The following is a 23,409-nucleotide window of genomic DNA, read 5'->3' as shown; positions in this document are numbered from 1 at the left end:
TCATCTTCCTGTTTTCATAATGTATCTATTGTAATTAGTTTTGTACATTTGACTTTTGTTTGCATTTTGCTAAATGCATTCCGTAGTATGCCTGCACGCGTATCGACATTTAGATCTACTGCATACAGTATATAAGACCATAAGCAATATCTTAAGTCAATCAGGAAGCACGTTCTTCCCACAGTAATGGGGGAACATATTTCCTACACTTGTGGCTTGCCCCCAAGTCTCCCACAAAGACAGTGTCCACACCTCAACAAGTCTTCCTCGTGTATCGGGAAAATCTCACGGCGTGACAGTGAGAGAGCGGGTCACGCTTGAGCTGTGTCCAGTCCACGCATCAGTCGACGGAGCCGCGCGACAAATGTGGTGGATAATATTGTTAGTTTATACTAAAACGTTTACAAGATAAACACAACTATACTATCTAAAACACAACTATACTATCTAAAACACACTGCAAACTCTAATTTACCAATATAAAACACCAGAAATGCCCAATTAGTGTTGCATAGTATTGGAGGTACCTGTGAAAGCAACAAGAGGCCTAGGTCGGCTGGTGGTAAACACAGTAAGACCTGGCTGTGAGCTACACGCAAGTCGCACTCACCTGAACACACTACTGCCAAAAGTAATAGTAAACACAATCCATATAAGTGTATAAACTTCATGGTGACTTTAGTAGGTCAGGCAGTGAAGGGTGAAAACATGGGCGTGGTTGTGTCCCGCGGTGCAGCAAGCCTACCACCTGCTGATGCCCTCCCGGCTGCTCCTCCTGGCGCCGCCGACAACCTCACAACCTGCAATGACCATACATCATTAGACTATTAGTACATTATGAACACATTAATATTAGAATCTAAAACAATGCAAGTCTAAGAAGCAAAACTTATGAGTGATCCTATCGCTGCTTTTCTGCCTATACCGTAGTGAACCCCCACAACCATACCTTCGATATTGTAAATCGATATTGTTCCATCGATAGTGTAAACAAATACATCGATAAACTTGAGGAGCATCAAATAATCATGTAATACGTATAGAGTAAATATAATACGTGTAAAGTTAAATGAATTTTCAAAAATATAAATGACAAATGAAGGAAAAGTAATAGCGAGGCAATACTTTCATGGCAGCCTCTTCCCACACCGCGCATTACTGGAATCGATTTGAGAATGGTCCAGGACGGACCGAAACGTCGTCGTCCCTTCAACTTCTAGTGTGTGGTCTGGTCAACACTGGAATAGACTCTCCCACCCACTTTCTCCCACCAGCCCGTCCTCTTGAGTTGAAATTTAAATAAGTTTACTAATGTAAAATACACACAAAGGGATGAGGTAGCTCAAGCTATTCTCACCCCGTTCAGTACATCGTGTTAATACATACATATACACACATCACAAACAAGATATCCTCTTGAGTTGTCACGTCACAAAAATGACGTACTAAATTACCAGAACCTAACCTAGCCGAGGACCCCACGATAGAAAAAACGTCAATTTAGCGAGCGGCTATGATTTATATTACATCATGTTTTGACGTTGTAGATTTTTACGTCGAAAATACGTTGTATTGTTCGACAGGACAGGTGGAGCACACCACTTATACCTAGTCATTCAGAAACCCTAACACGAACATCTATACCACCACCCTTTGATTTGTCTGATTGATTGATTGATTGATGAAGATTAAGCCACCCAAAAGGTGGAACGGGCATGAATAGCCCGTAAGTAGTGGCCCTTTTGAGCCAGTACCAGTATCAAGAGCTGATACTGGAGATCTGTGGAGGTGCGACTGCACCCTGCGTGACGGGAGATGTCTCCCGTGAGGTTTGTCTGCAACTAACACGGCCTATATACCTCCACGATGATTCCTTCTCGACTGACACCGAAGCTTCGGGAAGTCACCGATACATCTACCGCCTCGTCAGAACGAGAAAAAGAACCGAGAACCACAATGGACTAAGAAACCCGAAAGAGTGAAATACGTCACGGTTGGAAACCCACGAAAGCAAAGCCAGACCCGCGAGGTGAGAGTAGATACGTGCTCCCACTATAACAAAGCAATGGAGATGCCCATCAACTGGGCCATCGCGGCCAAATCAGGCCACGACTCCTGCGACATTAAGTAGACCCGAGAAGGGTCGATCCAGAATACTACGAGCTCTATCCACATAAAAGTCACACCGGCAGCATATTAACGAGGAGTCAAGCCCACACAACAAAGACGGGGTAACTGTCGGATACACAACAACAAAAATATGAACAACAGGTGAACAAAGCCAGAGCGCCTCAACATAAGAGACCGCGCCGCCTGTCTCCACCCATGTACATCAGTCACCATCTTCACCATAGTAATACACCCAGTTCCAATTCAAAGTGGACAGGACACAATGTTTTTTTTTTATCCCAACTCGTTCCCCATCCCCATCCCATATTTCCTGTACTGCCAGGAATCTTAGCAAAGTATAACAAATGTGCTTACTGTAGGTGCAGCCTGCACATGACTAAAGTTGCTGCCCAGTTGGGTGGGTGTGGAGCAGGATTAGTAACTGTGACTCACCATAGATGTAAAGTGCTTTGTATAAACACACTTGTGAGCCTATTGTTGAATCACTTGTGACATAAAAAGATTATTTATATGTATTTGTGTACCTGATTTTTAATAATTAATCGGTATTTTCAAAGTATTTACCAAATGTCATCTGTTACCCTTAAGTGGCACCAAAACAAAATTTATTTTAAACGGTAAAGGAAGGAGTGGAGATATTTATCTTTGATGTATCTTGGAAACTTTCTTTGTAAATAACTCCTTCCCCTTTCCCACCAGAGATGGCAAAATATGGTCTTGAATCAGGTGCCCGCACCTGCTTGGGTCTCTAATCTGAAACCCGTTAACGCTTGGACCACCACCTCCAGCTTCACCAGTCTTACTATAACCACACAAAAGCTAAATATATACTAGATATGACAAGTATATGATTTCCCCTGCTTGCTCTACAGTAGTGGCTGCAAGAATGTTCAGAGTGCTGGGAAAGATGCAAAACAAAGTCATGAGGATCATCCTCGGATGCTCTCCATACTATTAAATTACTAAACATGAGGAACGAACTCAATAAACCATGCATAAGTGATCCAATCACTGAAATAAATACTTTTAACTGATCAAGATCCATTGACTAACCCAATCCTCAATACAGACATCCTCCAAGACTTCTTTATGGAGGTTCAGCATCCCTCAAAATAGATTACTAAAACGCCCACTGAACTCTGAATATATTAAGTTCAAGAGCTTTACCAAAAAGATAACAACGGCACTTCACTGCCCAATGGTTGATCACCTTTTTCCAAATTACTATACCTTCCTTCCTACCCAAGATGATGACTAAAGATCAACCCATGCTTCAACTTAAAATAAAGTACAATGCCTCAAGCCAGATTGATGCTCCGGTCATCGAGCCCACACTCCTAAACTCTTTACACTGATGCACAATGAAATCCCAAGAACTGATGGTTCCCTAGACCACTCCACCGACGCTGCATAAGAACAGTGGTTGTAACAACGAGAGATGGCTACTATTCTCTACAGTATAAGGAGCTCATAAAAATAACTGCCTCCATCCTCAGGACAAAATTGCTTGCCATACTCCTTGCATTCAAACGAGTATTTATCCAAAGTTGGAACTCCCAGGTTCAAAGGGCACGCAAGCGGGGGCATGAAGATCTCACTTCACCAATGTCACTGTTAGACAAGCCGCCGCCCACCGACGTGATTCAACGACCATACCAGCATCAATATAACTATTACCGAAGTTTTCTCAGAGGCTCCCCATTTAGAGCAAGTTATTGCTCATAATGAACAAATCCACAAGGGCCGTGACGAGGATTCGAACCTACGTCCGAGAGCATCCCAGACGCTGCCTTAATCAACTGAGCTACGACATGGTCAAAAGAATTGAAACCAGAAGTTCTACTGAACTTACTTGGATCCTGCAACCTATCCGACACAAACCAGGGTTTTACATAATTCCCCCATGCAATCGAGCTATATCAATAGGCCGTTCTACCTATTCGCCCTTACTTCATTACACATTCTTTTGGCCATGTCGTAGCTCAGTCGATTAAGGCAGCGTCTGGGATGCTCTCGGACGTAGGTTCGAATCCTCGTCACGGCCCTTGTGGATTTATTCAGCTGCTCTCATTTGATGAATGTTGAGTTTGATGCACAGTGTTTCAGTTGTTTCACATTCCAGTAGAAAATGCAATAGTGGCGACTCTGCATCTGTTCCACAGATATGACACTAACTATTGGGTTTATTACCTCCCAGCAGCACTTGTAACCAAGTCTGAGTCTAGTTGGGAGTATTTTCTTCAATGATTTGCCCCTTAATCTGTGAAAAACTTGGAGGCATTTTAACCTGTACAACAGGTAGAGTAGTGGCAGTTTTTGCTAGCGAGTGTCTTTTTATTACTATCTATGCCAATGTGACTTGGTATCCAATTTAGGGTGATTGACAGCCCTAGATTGTGTGCTTCTTTTCCTATATTTAAGATTTCAGTGAGGAATTGTATATTATCTCTGTACTGGCTGGAAAACAATGCCTGGAGCGAAGATTTAGAGTTGGTATGAATGATGACATCTAACTAATTCTCAATTGGATAATTTATGGCCTCCTTCAGGGCATTTAATTCTGTTTGCAATGTTGAGCACCCACTATTCATGCTCCAGTAAGTTTCATGGTTGTTAGTGCAAACTGCTGCCCCAGCAGAATCTCTTTCGTTATCAACTGATCCATCTGTGAAGATGAGTGATTGTCGGTCTTGAGATATTTTCCATTTGTTGTTCCATGATTGTTTTGAGCCTCTGAGTCACATGCAGATTTTTTAACTGGTAATCCTTCAATGATTATATTTAGACTCGATTCTTCACATGGAGGAGGCTGCCGAAAGTGTTGATATAGTCTATCTTTGTTTTTAATGGTCCGTTTCAAGTCCACTTTCTCTAGAATCTTGACCAGATTATCCGTCCATGCACTTTTTCTATATTGGTCAATGTTTCTGTGAAGCGATCTGTGTATGCTATCTTTGCCTGACAGTCTGGCGGTGGTTCCAATAATAATAGCTGTTATTGTGGCTATTCTTTATGTGATCCCGTTTTCTAAGGCTGGTTATTTGGTTTCCTTCTTAGATTCTCTCAACGCGTCCATATAGGTGCTCCCAGCATTGTTCTGAGGGCATCATTTTGTGACACTTCCAGTTTCTCCCATTGGTTATCAGTGAGGGATGTAAGAGCAGGAGCAGCATAGTCAACGAGTGACCTAGCTGCTTGAACGTAGTACATTTTGAGTATTTGTAGAGATGCACCATCTCTAAGTCTTGTCAGGGAGCGCAAAGCTGGGTTTCTGGCTTTGCAACGTTGCCGAAGATACTCAACCTCTTTAGTGAATTTAAACTGGCTGTCTATTATGACTTCAAGGTGTTGAAAAGAGGTAACCCACTCAATTTCTGGGCCTTGTATTGCGAGTCTGATGTCTTGAGTTCTCATTTTAACGGCCATTGCTTTAGTTTTATTACTGTTTATTTTCATTACTAGGCGTTCCGCTTCCCTGTTGATGTCTAGGTATTTTTGTGCATGATTCCTGGCGCCTTTGCCATTTATAATGACCACAAAGTCGTCTGCATAGTTGAGCAGTTTGGCTTTTGGTACCTTGAGCTTCATAAATTGTTCCACGACAGTTGAAGAGGAAGGGGCTTAGTATTTCTCCCTGCGGAGTCCCATTTTCCAGCCTCTTCGAGGAGAATATTTTTCCTTGGAATTTGACTTTAGCTTCTCGGTTAAGCAGATTTCCCTTGGCAAAGGCAAGAGGGTATCCTATGATTGCCTTATCCACCAAGCAGCACAGTGTAGCTGGAGCATTGGCTAGCTCTAAGGCTTTTTCTAGGTCTAGAAAAATAAGTATTCCTGTGTCATTGATTTCATCTAGGAGGGAGCTAAGACATTCTGTATTCACCTAGTTGTGCTTGTGGAGGTTGAGCTCTGCTCTTTCGGCCCGCCTCACAAGTGTCAATCAACTGTTACTACTAACTTTTTTCCACACACACACACACACACACACACACACACACACACACACACACACACACACACACACACACACACACACACACACACACACACACACACAGGAAGCAGCCCATAACAGCTGTCTAACTCCTAGGTACCTATTTACTGCTAGGTAACAGGAGCATCAGGGTGAAAGAAACTGTCCTCATCTGTTTCCGCCGGCGCCGGGAATCGAACCCCGGCCCACAGGATTACGAATCCAGCATGCTGTCCACTCCGCCATCAGCACCAGCGCCCCTCTGTGATTCCCACACCTTGTCTGTAAGCAAACATATTTTGGTGCAGTGGATTGGCTTTCCATTTAATTCCATTAAGAGCCATTATTTCCGCAGTATTTACTATTTTGGTAAAACAAAATTGCGCCGGGCACTACTCTGACGTCAGGAGATGCAACGATGCACTGTCACGTGACCTAGGATGACCAATAGGACAATAGGAGTTATATATCAGAGTCCGCCCTGGAATTGGTCGGCATTCGTCACTCGCTATCTAAACACCACAAGAGGGTTCTTGATCTTGGCGCTTTTATTATTATTATTAACATCTTTATTGACAAAATTAATTACAATTTTGCCTAATCTGAGAATTTTGATAGTCTTATTAAAGTGAGGATAATGCTGGTATTCACTGTCACGCAGGACAGAGGGTCATACATAAGACAATAGGTCTAAACGCTCCATCTACTTAAGTCATTTTGACCAAAAAGATCCGCGTGTAGGTCCGAACTATGTATTTGAGTAGCAATGCTCTTTATTTATCCGTATAATTGTATGTGTCCAAACGACACTTGAAACTTTCCTGTATTCTTCTATTGCGTTACTTTATTACCAATCCAATATTAGGAACTATATTTCAGGAATATTGGTACATATCACCCCAGTACAGGAATATGGCTACTGATATCCCAAGCTTATCCAACTTTAATCCATTTTCGTGCCCTAAAGTTCATATTTTTAGTAGGAGTTCATATTCCCCTTTAAACCCTTTTCAGAATGTAAATGATTATTCTATATTCTCTCATTCATATTTAAATGTGTAATTTACATCAATTCTACAGCACGGTCTGTACCAGTAATCCAAATAGGAACTCATAAAGGCAAGATCAAAATATCATTATTTTATATTACTAAAGCTTCTAAACTACAGATCCACGTAGCCTGCTAGCCTTAATTCAAACATTCATGCAATAATTTCATGTCATAATCTTATATCCCTACTAGGTGTGAGGGAAGTGGTCAAGCGACCTAGTGTGAGGTCTCAAATAGAAGCCACGTGTTTGGGGAGCTGACCAGCCCAGGTCAACCTGAGCATTGAAGTGGTAATCCTTCTCTTCCTGTGAAGTAGGCAGCAGCGACGCAGATGTTTAGAGTTCCCAGGTAAGGGTGGGACAAATGTCAAGGGACATCACATGGTGTAAGGTGCATGGAGGCAGTTACCAGGTATGAGAAATAACAATAGTCGAGGCCTACACCGACACAGAATTCAGTGTGCAAATCCGAGGTTAAGTGGACACACTTTGGAAGGACCGAAAGACGATCAAGTCCAAAACAAAAAGCGAGTATTGTTACTAACACGAGGTTACGCATTGGCGGTTCCTAGTACAGGTCTCGAGGTTTACTCCGATTATTAATATATTATATTAAATTAATATTTAATACTTAAGAATACTAAGTATTAAATATATATATTAGCATAATGGGCTCTGTTACGGAGCAATAGTGTGTAGGTGTATTGTGAGTACATGAGGTGTGGTAATGAACCAGGGATACGCGAGGCGTCAGGGGTGGAGCAGGTGTGGTTCATAACCCAGCCTGGATGTGGTCCCCTGACTAAGCTGTTAGACGTATGAGTCTGGTTGATCAGGTATCCTTTGGAAGTGTTAATCAAGTTCTCTTCTGAACATCGTAAGGGTCGGCTAGTTATGCCTCATTGTGAATAAAGGGGAGCTGAAAAGGCTTTGCCTCTTATGGTGATAAAATTGCCTCTTGTTTTTTATTTATTTATTGTATCTAATGCACATCTGCTGTTCAACGGAGCTATTTCGCACTGCATGTTATGCCACTAGCTCTCTTAATAGTGTGTTAAAAGTTATCAATGGCTTGGCATCTCTTGTTTGAAAGGTTCTTATCCCACCTGTCATTTTTCTTGCCGTTGTGATAGCTACTTTATTGTGTTCTTCAAAAGTAACGTCTTCCGACATGATTACTCAAGCCTTATGTTGTAATATGACTTATGTGTGGTTTCCGTCTTTATATTTTCGCTTTATTCCACTGCATAGGAGTTGAAACTTATCTTCATTAAACATAACAATTTCTGTGGCCCATTTAAAGATCTGATTTATATCAGATTAGAGGTTTGTCGTCTTCTATGTTGTTTACTCTCATAAAAATCCTAGCGTCATCTGCAAACGATGATACGCCACAATCGTTTGTGTGGTGTCTACCATGCCCATATGAGAGAGTACTGGACAAAGTACAGTACTCTTGGGGGACAGTTTTTCACTGTGGATGATCCGGATTTTACTTTGACTATTGCACACTGCGTTCTGTTAGGACATTGAAGATCCATCTTCCTATCTTTTTCACCAATTCCTTTTGAGCGTATTTTGTGGGCAATAACATCATGGTTACGTTTGTCTAAAGAATGTTGCAAAATCTGTGTATGAGCGTTTTAGTTGTCTTCCATGGCATCTATGGCCATGTCAAATTGGTCTAGCAATTGTGAGGCAAAAGCGCCCCGTTTTAAACCCATGGTGTCCAGGGCCAAATTAAACGCTCCGATTCCAGGTGTTTCGTGATCTTACTTCTTTGCGCTAACATTTTTATGAAGTATGATGTTTGTGTTATTGGTCCCTAAATTTCTGCCTCGGCTTTATTCTCTCTCGGCTTTATGGAGTGGTGCTATCTCCGTTGTTTTCAGTGTGTCAGGAATAACACCAGTATCTAGGCTCCGTCTTCAAAAAATGTTAAGGGCCTGGCGATAGTTTTTTTTTAACAATTCTTGATGAATATGGAATTACAGGAATTGGGGCCTTGCACAGAGTGCATATATAGGTACACTGTCTATAGCTACTTCAAAATTCAGTGGGGTCAGGGTGATATCTGATACATGATTTGATGATGGTATCACACCTACCCTGGCCCTTTGGTACGCCCGCGTGTACCACCTGGCACTGATACCTGCTTGATAGGGTTCTGGGAGTTGTATTACTTCCCAAGCCCGGCCCGAGGCCAGGCTTGACTTGTAAGAGTTTGGTCCACTAGGCTGTTGCTTGGAGCGGCCCGCAGGCCCTCATATCCACCTCAGCCCGGTTGGTCCGGCACTCCTTGGAGAAAATGATCTAGTTTTCTCTTTGAAGATGTCCACGGTTGTTCCGGTAATATTTCTTATACTCGCTGGGAGGATGTTGAACAACCGTACACCTCTGATGTTTATACAGTGTTCTTTGATTGTGCCTATGGCACCTCTGCTCTTCACTGGTTCTATTCTGCATTTTCTTCCATACAGTTCACTCAAGTATGTCGTTAATTTACTCTGTAGATTTGGGACCTGGCCCTCCAGTATCTTTCACGTGTATATTATTTTATATTTCTCCCGTCTTCTTTCTAGTGAGTACATTTGGAGAGCTTTGAGACGATCCCAATAATTTAGGTGCTTTATTGCGTCTATGTATCCCGTATATGTTCTCTGTACTCCCTCTATTTCAGCAATCTCTCCTGCTCTGAAAGGGGAAGTGAGCACTGAGCAGTACTCAAGCCGGGACAACACAAGTGATTTGACGAGTACAACCATTGTGATGGGATCCCTGGATTTGAAAGTTCTCGTAATCCATCCGATCATTTTTCTGGCTGACGCAATATTTGCTTGGTTATGCTCCCTAAACGTCAGATCGCCAGACATCATTATTCCCAAATCCTTTACATGCTGCTTTCCTACTATGGGTACATTTGATTGTGTTTTGAACCCTGTATTATGTTTAAGGTTCTCATTTTTACCGTACCTGAGTATCTGGAATTTATCACTGTTAAACAACATGTTATTTTCTGTTGCCCAGTCGAAAACTTTATTAATATCTGCTTGAAGTTTTTCAATGTCATCAGCAGAGGTAATTTTCATGCTGATTTTTGTGTCATTTGCAAAGGATGATGCGAAACTGTGACTTTTATTTTTGTCTATATCTGATATAATAATAAGGAAAAACAGTGGTGCAAGGACTGTACCCTGAGGTACGGAGCTTTTAACTGTGCTTGGACTATTTTGTATGGTTGACGTTACTCTTTGTGTTCTGTTCGACAGAAAACTGAGTCTCCAGCGTCCTACTTTACCGGTTATTCCCACTGACCTCATTTTGTGTGCTATCACTCCATGGTCATATTTATCGAATGCCTTTGCGAAGTCTGTGTATACCACATCTGCATCCTGTTTTTCTTCTAATGCCTCAGTAACTTTGTCGTAGTGGTCAAATACCTGTGAGAGGCATGATCTTCCCGCTCGAAATCCATGTTGGCCTGGGTTGTGAAGGTCATTGGTCTCCATGAAACTGGTAACCTGACTCCTAATCACTCTCCCAAATACTTTTATTATACGGGACATTAGTGAAATTGGTCTATAATTCTTTGCCAATGATTGATTTGCTCTCTCCCTTGTGTAGAGGGGCTATGTCTGCTGTTCTCGTGAAGCTGTCTGGCTGGTCTCGGCTCCTGCGAGAGAGCTGACCTCGTGAAGCTGTCTCGCTGGCCTCGTGAAGCTGTCTCGCTGGCCTCGGCTCCTGCGAGAGAGCTGGCCTCGTGAAGCTGTCTCGCTGGCCTCGGCTCCTGCGAGACAGCTGGCCTCGTGAAGCTGTCTCGCTGGCCTCGGCTCCTGCGAGACAGCTGGCCTCGTGAAGCTGTCTCGCTGGCCTCGGCTCCTGCGAGACAGCTGGCCTCGTGAAGCTGTCTCGCTGGCCTCGGCTCCTGCGAGACAGCTGGCCTCGTGACGCTGTCTCGCTGGCCTCGGCTCCTGCGAGACAGCTGGCCTCGTGAAGCTGTCTCGCTGGTCTCGGCTCCTGCGAGACAGCTGGCCTCGTGAAGCTGTCTCGCTGGCCTCGGCTCCTGCGAGACAGCTGGCCTCGTGAAGCTGTCTCACTGGTCTCGGCTCCGGCGAGACAGCTGGCCTCGTGAAGCTGTCTCGCTGGCCTCGGCTCCTGCGAGACAGCTGGCCTCGTGAAGCTGTCTCGCTGGTCTCGGCTCCGGCGAGACAGCTAGCCTCATGAACCTGTCTCGCTGGCCTCGGCTCCTGCGAGGCAGTTCATCACTCAAAAAATGAATCGGCTAAATCCCTATCATCATTATGCTAATCATACACTTATGCATTAAGCTAACACTAATTCACACTCCTGTGGTAGAGTAACTTCTACACCCCCGGCCACGTCACCAGTGGTCCCAAAAATATTATTTTCTATAGCAAGTCTATTAGCGAGTCTAGCAGTGCACTCCCCCCCCCCATGGGCGTGGGGGGACCTAACCGTACACCCAACATGGGCATGTGGGGGCCTCAACCTTCCCCCCCAGACAAGGGCATGTGGGGCCTCAACCACACACCCCAACATGGCCATGTGGGGGCCTCAACCACACACCCCCACCATGGGCATGGGTACATAGACCTAGGGGGTTATGCATTAATTACATTCACTAGTTATTGCACCTCATTGAACTTATCAATTTAAATGTACTACTTGTCTAATAAGGGTGGATGAGAGCACCCACTTGCAGCTGGCATCACTTGCCACAGCGGAAACTGGCTATTCAGTCAAGGTCATCTCGACTCTGAGACATCCCGCCACACCCACTCCAGGTCACTCAACTTTGCCACCAACACACCGTTTCTAAACAACTTGTCAAAGAAATTTATTATTAAAAGATAACACAAAAGAAGATAACATTGCTCCCGGACGCAGGTTCGAATCCTCGCCACGGCCCTTGTGGATTTGTTCAAAAGAAGATAACGTCAGTAACCAGAAGTATATATAATGATGGTGTCGATTGTGAGTACTCTCGACACTACCTGATTATTACCTGATCTCGCCAGTAACTGGATAGCCGAGGGACGTGGATATAGCCTGGCCATTTCTTTGTAAGAGGTGTCGTACCTAATAGCCAGAGTTGCCTAACAAGCCAAATTTTCCTGAAACATGTTTTCAAACATGTTCTCTAATGGAATTATAAAGTTTGTCCGTTGTATTACTATAAGATTTGTCTATTAAAAGTCAATAGTAAAATATTTCACCAAACCTGCCTTACCTTACATAATTCCTGTTCTTTATATATATTATATATATTTATATTATATATGTAACGATTGTATTGTTACGTAAAGTATGGTGACAAATAAACACAGACACTAAGATACTACATATATATTTGGTCGAATATACAGAAGTACACAGGTGATACTTTGGTGTGAGTTGAGCGCACTGAGCGTCGGTACAGTATCTCGCAAGTGTCTGCTCTAGACCACACTTGAAAGTAGACTAGTTAATGTTTGCTATTCTGCTGCTTATATGCTCGGGCAACACCTCACCGTGTTGCCCGGGCAACGCCTCACCTCATTCATCTCCAAAGGTTGACAGGAATATTAACAATGCATTTGGAGCGAGTATATTATTGGGATAATCTACTCGCTACATATATATTTATATTATATATATTTATATTATATATATATTATATATATATATATAATATATATATATATAATATAAATCTTTCCAAGTTGGTTTATTACTAACAATATATATATATATATATATATATATATATATATATATATATATATATATATATATATATATATATATATATATATATATATATATATATATATTTTGTTAGTAATAAACCAACTTGGAAAGAAATATTGGAAAATAGCGAATATTACTCAGCCTGTTAAGCACATCGGGCTTGCCTACCAGGCCGTACAGACTACTATAGAGACCTCCACAAGGCTCGGCGAGGTCAAGAGAAGGTATACCAAGATGGAGCTGGATAAAGACAAGAAAGAAGACGGCAATAAAAAAAATCCTAATATCCTAGCTCTTCAAAATTACCTCACACGAGCCAAATAGGCCTTCTGCACTTTCCTTATTAATATAGTAGTTATAAACTTGTAGACGGTCAAGCCTGTTGCTTATCGTGTGACCGAGCAAGGGGCAGATATGGAGCTGATCCCTCAGGTAATTTCACGTATAAATTATGACATTTCAACTTTCCAAACAGTTAGGTTTAAGTTAAGTAATCAGAGTATCTTGTTTGTTTGAATCTGACCAGTTCTTTTGTAATTTCTATCATACTTACGCGTGTTCCAAGTTTTTGAAGAATCGTCATTATTTTGTGTCGTTGTCGACCAGAACTGCACAACGTACGCTGATGCAGCCAACCTGCTCACGTGTTGGGTCACACTATGTGAGATCGTCACATAGCTTGATCTTTCTCCTGTTACGTCTAATGTTCTTCCAGACCCAAAACTCAGGTGAAACTCAGCTTAGCTACATCCTTAGTGAATTTCTGAGAAAACACCGTAAGCTCACTAAACACTAACTCTAAATCAGTTACTGCGGAACAGTATCGTCAAGAACAGACTCGCCATACTTTCATGGAGGGTATTTCCTCAGTACCCATCCGTCAATATCTGGAGAAGACGACCCTTGACTTACAGAGTGCCGCCCACAAACAAGTATACTCTTGACCGGGCCCAGCGCAATGCTGATGCTTCGTGGCACCAGTGGCCCATGCTGTCGCACTAGCTCAGCCTGAGCAACCACATACACGATAAGAACCAGCCCATGATAACCGCACACTAGATACTACTGTCTACCTTTCAAGAAGAATGTTACTTCCGTGGAGGTGAGTCGTGTCAAACAAGTGCCCGTGCGTGATGCCCGACACTTCCACCAAGAGAGGACATTTTGTTAACGTCTGTTAGCTACACTGAAATATACAGAACATTTACGACGCGCGCGCACAATCACACAAGGTGATGTCGAAGATCGTGAGGAAAAGGCTCGTAGAACTTCTGGAGAGGAGATTTGTAAACACACTACAGCATGGGTTCAGGGATGGTAAATAGTGCCTCACAGGCTTAATAGAATTCTTATGACCAGCCGACAAAAATTAGGTAAGAAAGAGAATGGTGGGCAGGCTGCATTAAACTGTTAGAAAGTCTTTGACACAGTATCCCATAAGAGGCTGTTACAAACGTTGAAGCAACAAGCAGGAGTAAAAGGTAAGGTGTTCCAGTGGATAAGGGAGTATCTAAGCAACAGGAAACAGCGAGTAACTGTGAGGGGGAGACATCAAAGTGGAGAGTGGTGGGACCAGTGGAGTCCCACAGGGCTCTGTACTCGGACCTATCCTGTTTCTAATATGTAAACGATCTTCCAAAGGGTATAGACTCATTCTTCTCAATGTTTGCTGATGATACAAAAATTATGAGAAGAATCAAGACGGATGAAGACAAACAAGAGACTACAGGATGACCTGGACAAACTGGAGGAATGGTCTAGAAAATGGCTACTAAACTTTAACTCGGGAAAGTGTAAAATAATGAAATTAGGCGAAGGGAGCAGGAGGCCGAACACAAGGTACCATCTAAGGAGGTGAAATCCTGCAAGAGTCAAATAGAGAGAAAGATCTGGGGGTTGATATCACACCGAACCTGTCCCTGTAAGCCCACATCAAAAGGATATCATCAACGGCACATGCCGTTGATGATATCCTTTTGGCCAACATAAGAACTGCCTTTAGTAACTTGTGTAAGGAATCATTCAGAACTTTGTGTACCACTTATGCCAAACGAATCCTGGAGTATGCAGCTCCAGCCATGAGTATTGTTAAACACAAAACAACGTTAGAGAAGATTTAGAAGTATGCCGCCAGAATAGTCCCAGTACTGAGAAGTATGAGCTATGAGAAAAAACTACGGGAGCTAAGCCTCACATCCTTGGAAGACAGAAGAGTAAGGGGAAGACATGATCGCCTACAAAATTCTCGGAGGAATAGACAGGGACGAAGACAAATTATTTAGCAAGGGTGGAACACGAACAAGGAGACATAGGTGGAAACTTAGTAATCAAATGAGCCATTGATACATTAGAAATAATGTTTTCAGTGTCAGTTATAATAAATGGAATGCATTAGGAAGTTCTGTGGTTGAGGGAGACTCCATACACAGTTTCAAATGTAGATATTATAAAGTCCAATAGGCTCAGGAACTTGTACACCAGTTGATTAACTGTTGAGAGAAGATCAGAGAGTCGAAGCTCAGCCCCAGCAAGCACAACTAGGTTAGTGCGGTAAAGCACATCAATTATTAGGACCGTCTGACGCTCTCAAAATGTACTCTAGGAAGGAACCGAATGAGGTATCACATAATATATACGTGTAATATTCTGGAAGGCCAGATCCCAAATTCGGATCAAAAAGTAACAACATACGAGAGCGAATGACATGTTAGGAAATAAAGAATAGACTTTGTGAAGAAAGGTGAGAAAGGCACAATCAGAACACGATGAACATCAGAGATCCACGACTGTGCAATATCCTTCCACCAAACCTAAGAAATATTGCTGGAAAGGATACCTGATCAACCAGGCTGTGACTCATACGTCAGGCTGCGAGCAGCCGCGTCCAACAGCCTGGTTGATCAGTCCAGCAACCAGGAGGCCTGGTCGACGACCGGGCCGCGGGGACGCTAAGCCCCGGAAGCACCTCAAGGTAACCTCAAGGTAGGAACAAAAGTGGACGTGTTAAATACAACCAGACAAGTTCTTGGAGGAAATGGCCGACCAAACAGGTTGTAGTGGATGTGTGGGCCTGCGGAGCATACCTGGAGAGGGTTCTTTGAGTTCTTTTACTCCCTGAGCCCGGGGAGGTCAAGCCCAAGGTCAGGTTTGACTTGAGAGAGCTTGGTCCACCAGGCTGTTGCTTGGAGCGGCACGCAGGCCCACATACCCACCACAGCCCGGTTGGACCGGCATTTCTTGAAGACAATTACCTAGTTTTCTCTTGAAGATGTCCACGGTTGTTCCGGCAATATTTCTTATATTCGCTGGGAGGGTGTCGAACAACAGTGGGCCTCTGATGTTTATACAGTCTCTGATAGTGCCTTTGGCACCTCTGCTCTTCACTGGTTCACTGCATTTTCTTCCATATCGTTCACTCCAGTACGTTGTTATTTTACTGTGCAGATTTGGGACCTGGCCCACGTGTATATTATTTGACCCAGAAATTACAACTACCTCTACTCAGAGCCTCTCACGTGCAACCCTGAAGTTACAGTAAATGAACCCTGAAGACACTAATTGATTCGTGAAGCTCAAATAGTTTCCCCAAGTACAGCGAGAATTTAACAATATATCCATTATTTAAGATCTATGGTAGCAACGTCATTATTTACTAGCTTTTGCTGCTGCTGTTGTTTTTTAATGCTGTTTGGAACTTAATGGCCAAACTTATACATCTACTAGACGTGAGATATTAAAAGACGTGTTGTGACTCGCTTTTTGACTAAGAATTTCAGAAACATGAAAGTGTGGCATTCCAATATACAGGGCATAAACCAGATCTCACAGTTGCTGGCATTAATTCAGTCTATGCATTATCTGCAGTTTTGATGGAAGAGCCATCGCTTTTTCCAAACCTGGCCACAAATGTAAACCCGCTTCAACGATGTCACGGCGCTTCACTACGGATGACCGCCTTTCCATCAAACCAACGTTTCACTCACTGAAGGCATCACTGGAGCAGTTTCATCACCACGGTGTGCCAAACTGTTTGGAAAGACTCATACAACATACAAAAATACACTCTTTATTGACTATTCTCACACTTAAGCAATCTGATACGATGTACACAGTTTTTGGGGGTGACGGGAGGGGGTATTACATCCACATAATACTATTTGGTGTCACAAATGAAGTTGCTGTATTTTAAAGTTTCATGAACAAACTTGTAGAAGAGGAAAATCTCAAGAAAAACCATGAAGCCTGAGACTGAGCAGATGCGGTCGCTCCAAGAACTGCCTTTACTTACGATTATAAGTTCTATGTGGAGGGCACTGGGAATGTTTATGTTAAATGGTTCCTCAATTTATCAGACATGATTCAACCTTTGATAAGAAGCAAGACGTTTCCACTAAGCAAAACTTATGTGACAGCATTTGAACTCTAAACACGATTCGTGGATGTAACTACGAGATGTTAACGACGACCTGCCATTTGTGGAGTGCGATGCCTCAAAAGAAGTCATATCAGTATTCTTGATCCAAGGTGATCGACCTGATAATAAAATACAATAATGAAGGATGGAGCTGGCATCCTTTACCTATACCATACAGTATCGCCCTGGAGGAGGTGTGGCTCCTGGTACTCTGACTAAAGCATTGTGCTTTTCGTTTTGATGTCCAAAGGGTTTGGAAAGGATGGGGAAGGTAGAGGGATGGGGGGATGAAATTCTGGAAGAGGATGCGGGTGTAGAGAGAGAGGAGGTTTGAAAGTTCGGTGGCCTGTCCACCATGGGTTGACATTGTGTGTCGTTTGTTTCGACATGTGGTATGTTGGATTGTCAGTACATCTTCAGCCTATTCCTGCATACTCCCTCGCTGAAATTCATAATGGGCTCTGCCACCCTGGAGTGCCTCTATTCCTACACTTTGAGAGATCATAAAAACTCCTGTACTCTGCAGAACATATAAAAGACAGGTGCATCTTGCAAGGTACGTGCAAAAATTGAACCACAGTCTACCACCCATCATAAGACACCTATTAAAAGCGGCTCAGCATATGCAGTAGCACAGCATTAATTTTAAGGGATCTCTACCATCAGGTAGTCCTGCAATGCTATTATGCTGACGGTCGTAGATGAGCACTCTCTTGCATTTTGCCTTCCCATGTCCTAACAGACACGACTCTGGACGCAGTGAATTCGGTAGAGTTCCAGGTTGGTCGATTTTTGTACCTTAGGTCCTTAATCCCAATTTTCCCCGGAATACGAACCGCCAAATCGTTTAATAACCCATTCACTGCTGGGTGAACAGAGGCTTACAAGTTAAGGATTGGAGCTCAGTCAATCCTTCCCGACTAGGGTCAAATCGAACCCAGACCAAATCGCTTTCGAAGCACCAGGGGGGGAGGGGGAGTGTTTTACCATTTTACGACTGTGCTACGGAGACTGCTTGACTATACAGTAGAGACTTGGCCCACTCAAAGATACAAAGCAATATGCACAAAATGCAAATATTCTGATAACATAATAATAATAATTAATTGTCGGGGGACAGAAAGCCAGGGTGTATTCATACACGTTAGGCTTTTAACGATCACCCCCCCCCCTCGACCTGTACTTGAGGTCGATCTCGAACCCATTGTTGATGTGACGACTTACATTGAATTTTGTAACCAACTCATCAAGATTGTAACTTGCTTAGCTAAATGAGTTGTGGGGTTCAGTCCCTGAGCCCATTATGTGCCTCTGTAACCCTTTCCACTACCGCCCACAAGAAGGATATGAGGGTACATAATAAATGAACTAAACTAAACCCCCCCCCAAAAAAAGACCCCCCAAAAAAGGTCTAATTACTTTTTTTTGCAGGGATATTCCTGCGGGCCCTATAAGCCTCTGGCTGGCCCATTAAGTGTTGCTTGTTACTGTTTTACTTGGACGGAGTATGAGTATTTACGACTCGTATAGTCGCGTCAGCAAGATTTTGTCCCATGTGTTTAACAACTTCTGCTCTGTTGAATCCAAGTTGAAATCTTAATGGGTTTGTAACTGTGCACTGTGTTAGATAATGTTCCAGTGGTCTGTCGGGCATTTCTCTACAGTGCTGACATTTCCTCTCATCTTCAGCCTATTTGCCATGCACATGGGTATCCAAGCCTGATGAGATGTAAGTGTACCGTCTAATTATTGACCGCCCAGGATGCAACTCCACAAGCTGACTGACTCCTGAATACCTACTTACTGCTAGGTGAACAGACATTAGATGAAAGGAAATATGCCCAACAATTTGTCCCGCCCGGATTCGAACCCGGAATTCTCGATTGCGTGTCGAGAACGAGCCCAACTGTAGTACCGGGACATTTTTATCAACAGGTAATAATAATAATATAACTAGTTCCCTTATAATAGTGTCTGTGGCAACGAAAACAAAAGTATTTTTGTTAAAGTAAATGAATCATTGATATCCTGTACTGTTGTCAACAGGCCTAACGCACATGTGCTGCTTCGGAAAGCTGAGAATATAGGAAAACGCGCTTTTTGAGGAGTGACTAGAGAATCGTCTTAACTATCAACCACTAAAAACTGTGGTCCATGGAGTGATATGCTATTTGTATCAAGTACAAACTATGATGAAGTAGCTGGCATTGTTGGAGCAAGGCAGTGCCCAATGTGCAGCACCCCCTTGGGTTAGTATCATTATTTAGATGCTTCTCTTGGAAAGTGTTGCGCGTGTTCCAATATGGTCTGCTTCCCAAAACGGCGCAGAGGAGCTCCTTAGGGTAGTAAACTGCAGTCAAGTCTTTCTTTACCTTGGGCGTCTTGACAGATCAACTCCTTCAGATGGCAAAACTCTTCTGCCAGGATTAACCACTATGGCACAACTGGTTTCTGTAATCCTTATAAAGAATATGATGCACAAATGCTGTGGGGCAGGTCCAGAATGCCACTCACCAGCACAGCACTGAGAGAGGAGAGTGAGTGTACCTCCTCCCGCTACACAGTCAGACGCACACTGGGCGGCTGCGGTACGCCCACTGCCTCGCTGGCTCCACCTCCGCTAACTCTCAGCACTTTAATGCTAAACTTCAGTTGCCGATGTAGAATTCATAGTAGTTAAATATATACATAAGCCTACATATATATTATATATTCTAGCGTTGAATAAAGTAAGCTTATAAAGGCATATCTATATAGGAATTTATGTCTGTCCCAAATTGCTATCGCCTGCATGTGTTTAATTTTCTTTAAGAATAAATTGATAATAGTAGCTTTCAACGGTTATATAATTAGCGTTACGTCAACATGATATTATGTGAAATATATCATGTACTGTTATTTAAACTTAATTGTAATAATAGTTACAAGTTTTCATGGGTTCAGGAGCAGACGCTTGACAAGCCATCACCGCGGACTATTGTTGGCGCCGGCCTGAATAAGTAACAAGCATTGCCACTTTAGAATACAACATGTTACCAGGGAATGTACCGCAGAATTGAATATCAAATAAGTTATTTTCATCAATAGCGTCGTTTTACACACCTTGATCATTATAACAATCACACGACAAGTCAACATACAGCCAACAGAGATTCAGGTGAATGAGTAGCCCCACCACCCCCGCCCAAAGACCTCGCTGCCGTACCCATCAAACCCCGTTTATATTACCAACATAATTTTCAATTAATTTACTAATGAATACAATTTAGAACTAATGAAATTGTAATAATTCACTGATTTTCTCCACATTCATTATTACATTTCCTGATTCTCGTGTTGAGTGGAATGTTTAAATGTATAGTGCATTGAGAGTTTGGTGAGAGCAGCTCACATAAAAATGGAGCCCTGCCTGCCAGACCTACGACACACTGCTCCCACACACCTGGCACCACCCTACCCACACCTGCCAGACCTACGACACACTGCTCCCACACACCTGGCTCCACCCTACCCACACCTGCCAGACCTACGACACACTGCTCCCACACACCTGGCTCCACCCTACCCACACCTGCCAGACCTACGACGCATTGCTCCCACACACCCGGCACCACCCTACCCACACCTGCCAGACCTACGACACATTGCTCCCACACACCCGGCACCACCCTACCCACACCTGCCAGACACACTGCTCCCACACACCTGGCTCCACCCTACCCACACCTGCCAGACCTACGACACACTGCTCCCACACACCCGGCAGACCTGAGACACACTATTCCTATATACACTCTTATAGCTGCAGACCTATTACACCACCGCTCCCATATACACTACCAATCAAAGGATGGGTATGAGGTCCATTACCTCTCACATATAATGTCACTCCCATGATGTGTATGGGGTGCACTGTCACTCACAAAATGGGTATGGCATCCACTCTCACTCACTGCATGGGTATGTTGTCCAATGTCACTCACAGGATGGGTATGTTATCCAATGTCACTCACAGGATGGGTATGGGGTCCACTGTCACTCACAGGATGGGAATGGGGCCCACTGTCACTCACAGGTTGGGTATGAGGTCCACTGTCACTCACAGGATGGGTATGGGGTTCCACTGTCACTCACAGGATGGGTATGGGGTTCCACTGTCACTCACAGGATGGGTATGGGGTTCCACTGTCACTCACAGGATGGGTATGGGGTTCCACTGTCACTCACAGGATGGGTATGGGGTTCCACTGTCACTCACAGGATGGGTATGGGGTTCCACTGTCACTCACAGGATGGGTATGGGGTTCCACTGTCACTCACAGGATGGGTATGGGGTTCCACTGTCACTCACAGGATGGGTATAAAGTGCATAATAAATGAACTAAACTCAAGACCCCTCACAGTTGGGCCCCACAACACACATGGCCCCCCACCAAGGACACCGGATCATTCATCTGCTGGTGTTCTCGCTCCAGAAATGCACAACACTACACACTTAACATAAGCAAGCTTTTATGTTGTGTATAATTTGTTTTTTACTCTTTGCTCATAACTGTACATGGTGTCCCAGAATTAGCTAGCTATATCTATGAAATCGGACGAATCTATTAAAACCTCCATAATTTAATGTTTTTGCCTAATTATGATGCAAAAAAAGAGATATATTTATAATTCATAAATATCGGAGCCTAACATGTATGAATTATAAATCTATTTTTTTGTATCATATTTAGGTAAAAACCTGGAATTATGTAGTTTTTAATTGATTCATCAGATTTCATTGAAATAGCTAATTCTGAGACACCATGTACAGTCAGACAGTTATAAATCATGTCAAATCTTGAGAACTTTCAATATGTGCTCCGTCTGCATCCCTGCATATTGCTTCGATGTCGAACGCAAGATTCCATGAACTGTTGCCTTGGGTATGTTGAGTCTTCGACTGGCTTCCCTAACCGATGCTGTTGCTTCATCCTCGAACACTTGTCATACTCTTTCTATACTGTCACGGACCTTGGACTTTGGACCGGGAAACTTGTTCACAAGTTCACGAATAGCTTTGTCTGTAGGACTGATTCTGTGACATTTCTTTGTAAATTTTTCTCTGATTTCATTATATAGCATTTTTTTATGCGGGCTGTCACAATGCAGGTGCATTCTTGTGTATTTATTTTTGGGTCAGGGTTATAAAAAAATTAAATATTTTAGAAATTTTGAAATTTATTCTATAGTAAACATTAATAAACATGCGGATTTTTTTTATATTCGTCCGATTTCATGAAAATAATTAACTAATTCTTTGGGGGTTAGGGGGGTGGACAATATTCTTTGCCAATATAGTCTTAGAGTTGAGGTTAATGGTTTTCGTGTTGAAGGGCAAAAATTGTCGGACTAGAAAATGGCAGCGGCTCGCGAAATTGATATACTGTTCCGTTTTCTGTTTTGGGTCCTCTGGTAGGTTAGGGTAGTGCACTTTAGTACGACAGTTTCTTGACGTTGGGGAACCTTAGGAGGACGGGCTGGTCCTTGTCGCCAGGTTAAATATTTACCTGGATTATACTTAAAGGTCAATATCTATCTAGTGCCCAGGACGGAGACAGGAAGCCGTCGGCTTGTCAAAGGTCTCCCATATTTTTTTTCATCTAGATTTTGAACTGCAGTAATATTTTGTCACTTACGGGTTCAGCGGGTATTCGGTGCCGTGGGTTCATAACCCCATGGGTTAAAAAACATCTGTTTTCTGTCGTACAGTGCGGCGTGTTTACTGTTGTCCCTTGTACGTGTTACATGTGACCTCTTAAAGAAGTGGTCTGGATTAATATCCTTCAACTTGTTCAGTACCTTAAGAGTTGTTATGAGATGAGCCCTGTCATGTCTGGTTTGGAGAGTAGAGTAGCCCCGTGGCCATCAACCGTTACTAGTATGAGACTCAGGTTATCTTGAGATGATTTAGTGTCCCCGCGGCCCGGTCCTCGACCAGGCCTCCACTCCCAGGAAGCAGCCCGTGACAGCTGACTAACTCCCAGGTACCTATTTACTGCTAGGTAACAGGAGCATCAAGGTGAAAGAAACTCTGCCCATTGTTTCTCGCCGG

General features: G+C 43.2%; 1 protein-coding gene across 1 annotated transcript in view; it reads right to left on the bottom strand.

Moving 5' to 3' along the window:
- Positions 1 to 19,903, bottom strand: part of LanB1 (laminin subunit beta-1) — a 142,791-nt gene extending 122,888 nt beyond the window's left edge. Inside the window, exons 1-2 of the mRNA XM_069325850.1 lie at positions 19,688 to 19,903; positions 611 to 800 (exon numbers count right to left, since the gene is read on the bottom strand). Coding sequence (XP_069181951.1) covers positions 611 to 671 — 61 coding nt within the window. The 5' untranslated portion in view covers positions 672 to 800; positions 19,688 to 19,903. The remainder of the gene's footprint in view (positions 1 to 610; positions 801 to 19,687) is intronic.
- Between the last annotated feature and the right edge of the window lie 3,506 nt (positions 19,904 to 23,409).

The sequence above is a fragment of the Procambarus clarkii genome, chromosome 17 (genome assembly GCF_040958095.1).
Source record: "Procambarus clarkii isolate CNS0578487 chromosome 17, FALCON_Pclarkii_2.0, whole genome shotgun sequence".
NCBI lineage: Eukaryota > Metazoa > Arthropoda > Malacostraca > Decapoda > Cambaridae > Procambarus > Procambarus clarkii.
This window is presented reverse-complemented; position numbering and strand designations above follow the sequence as displayed.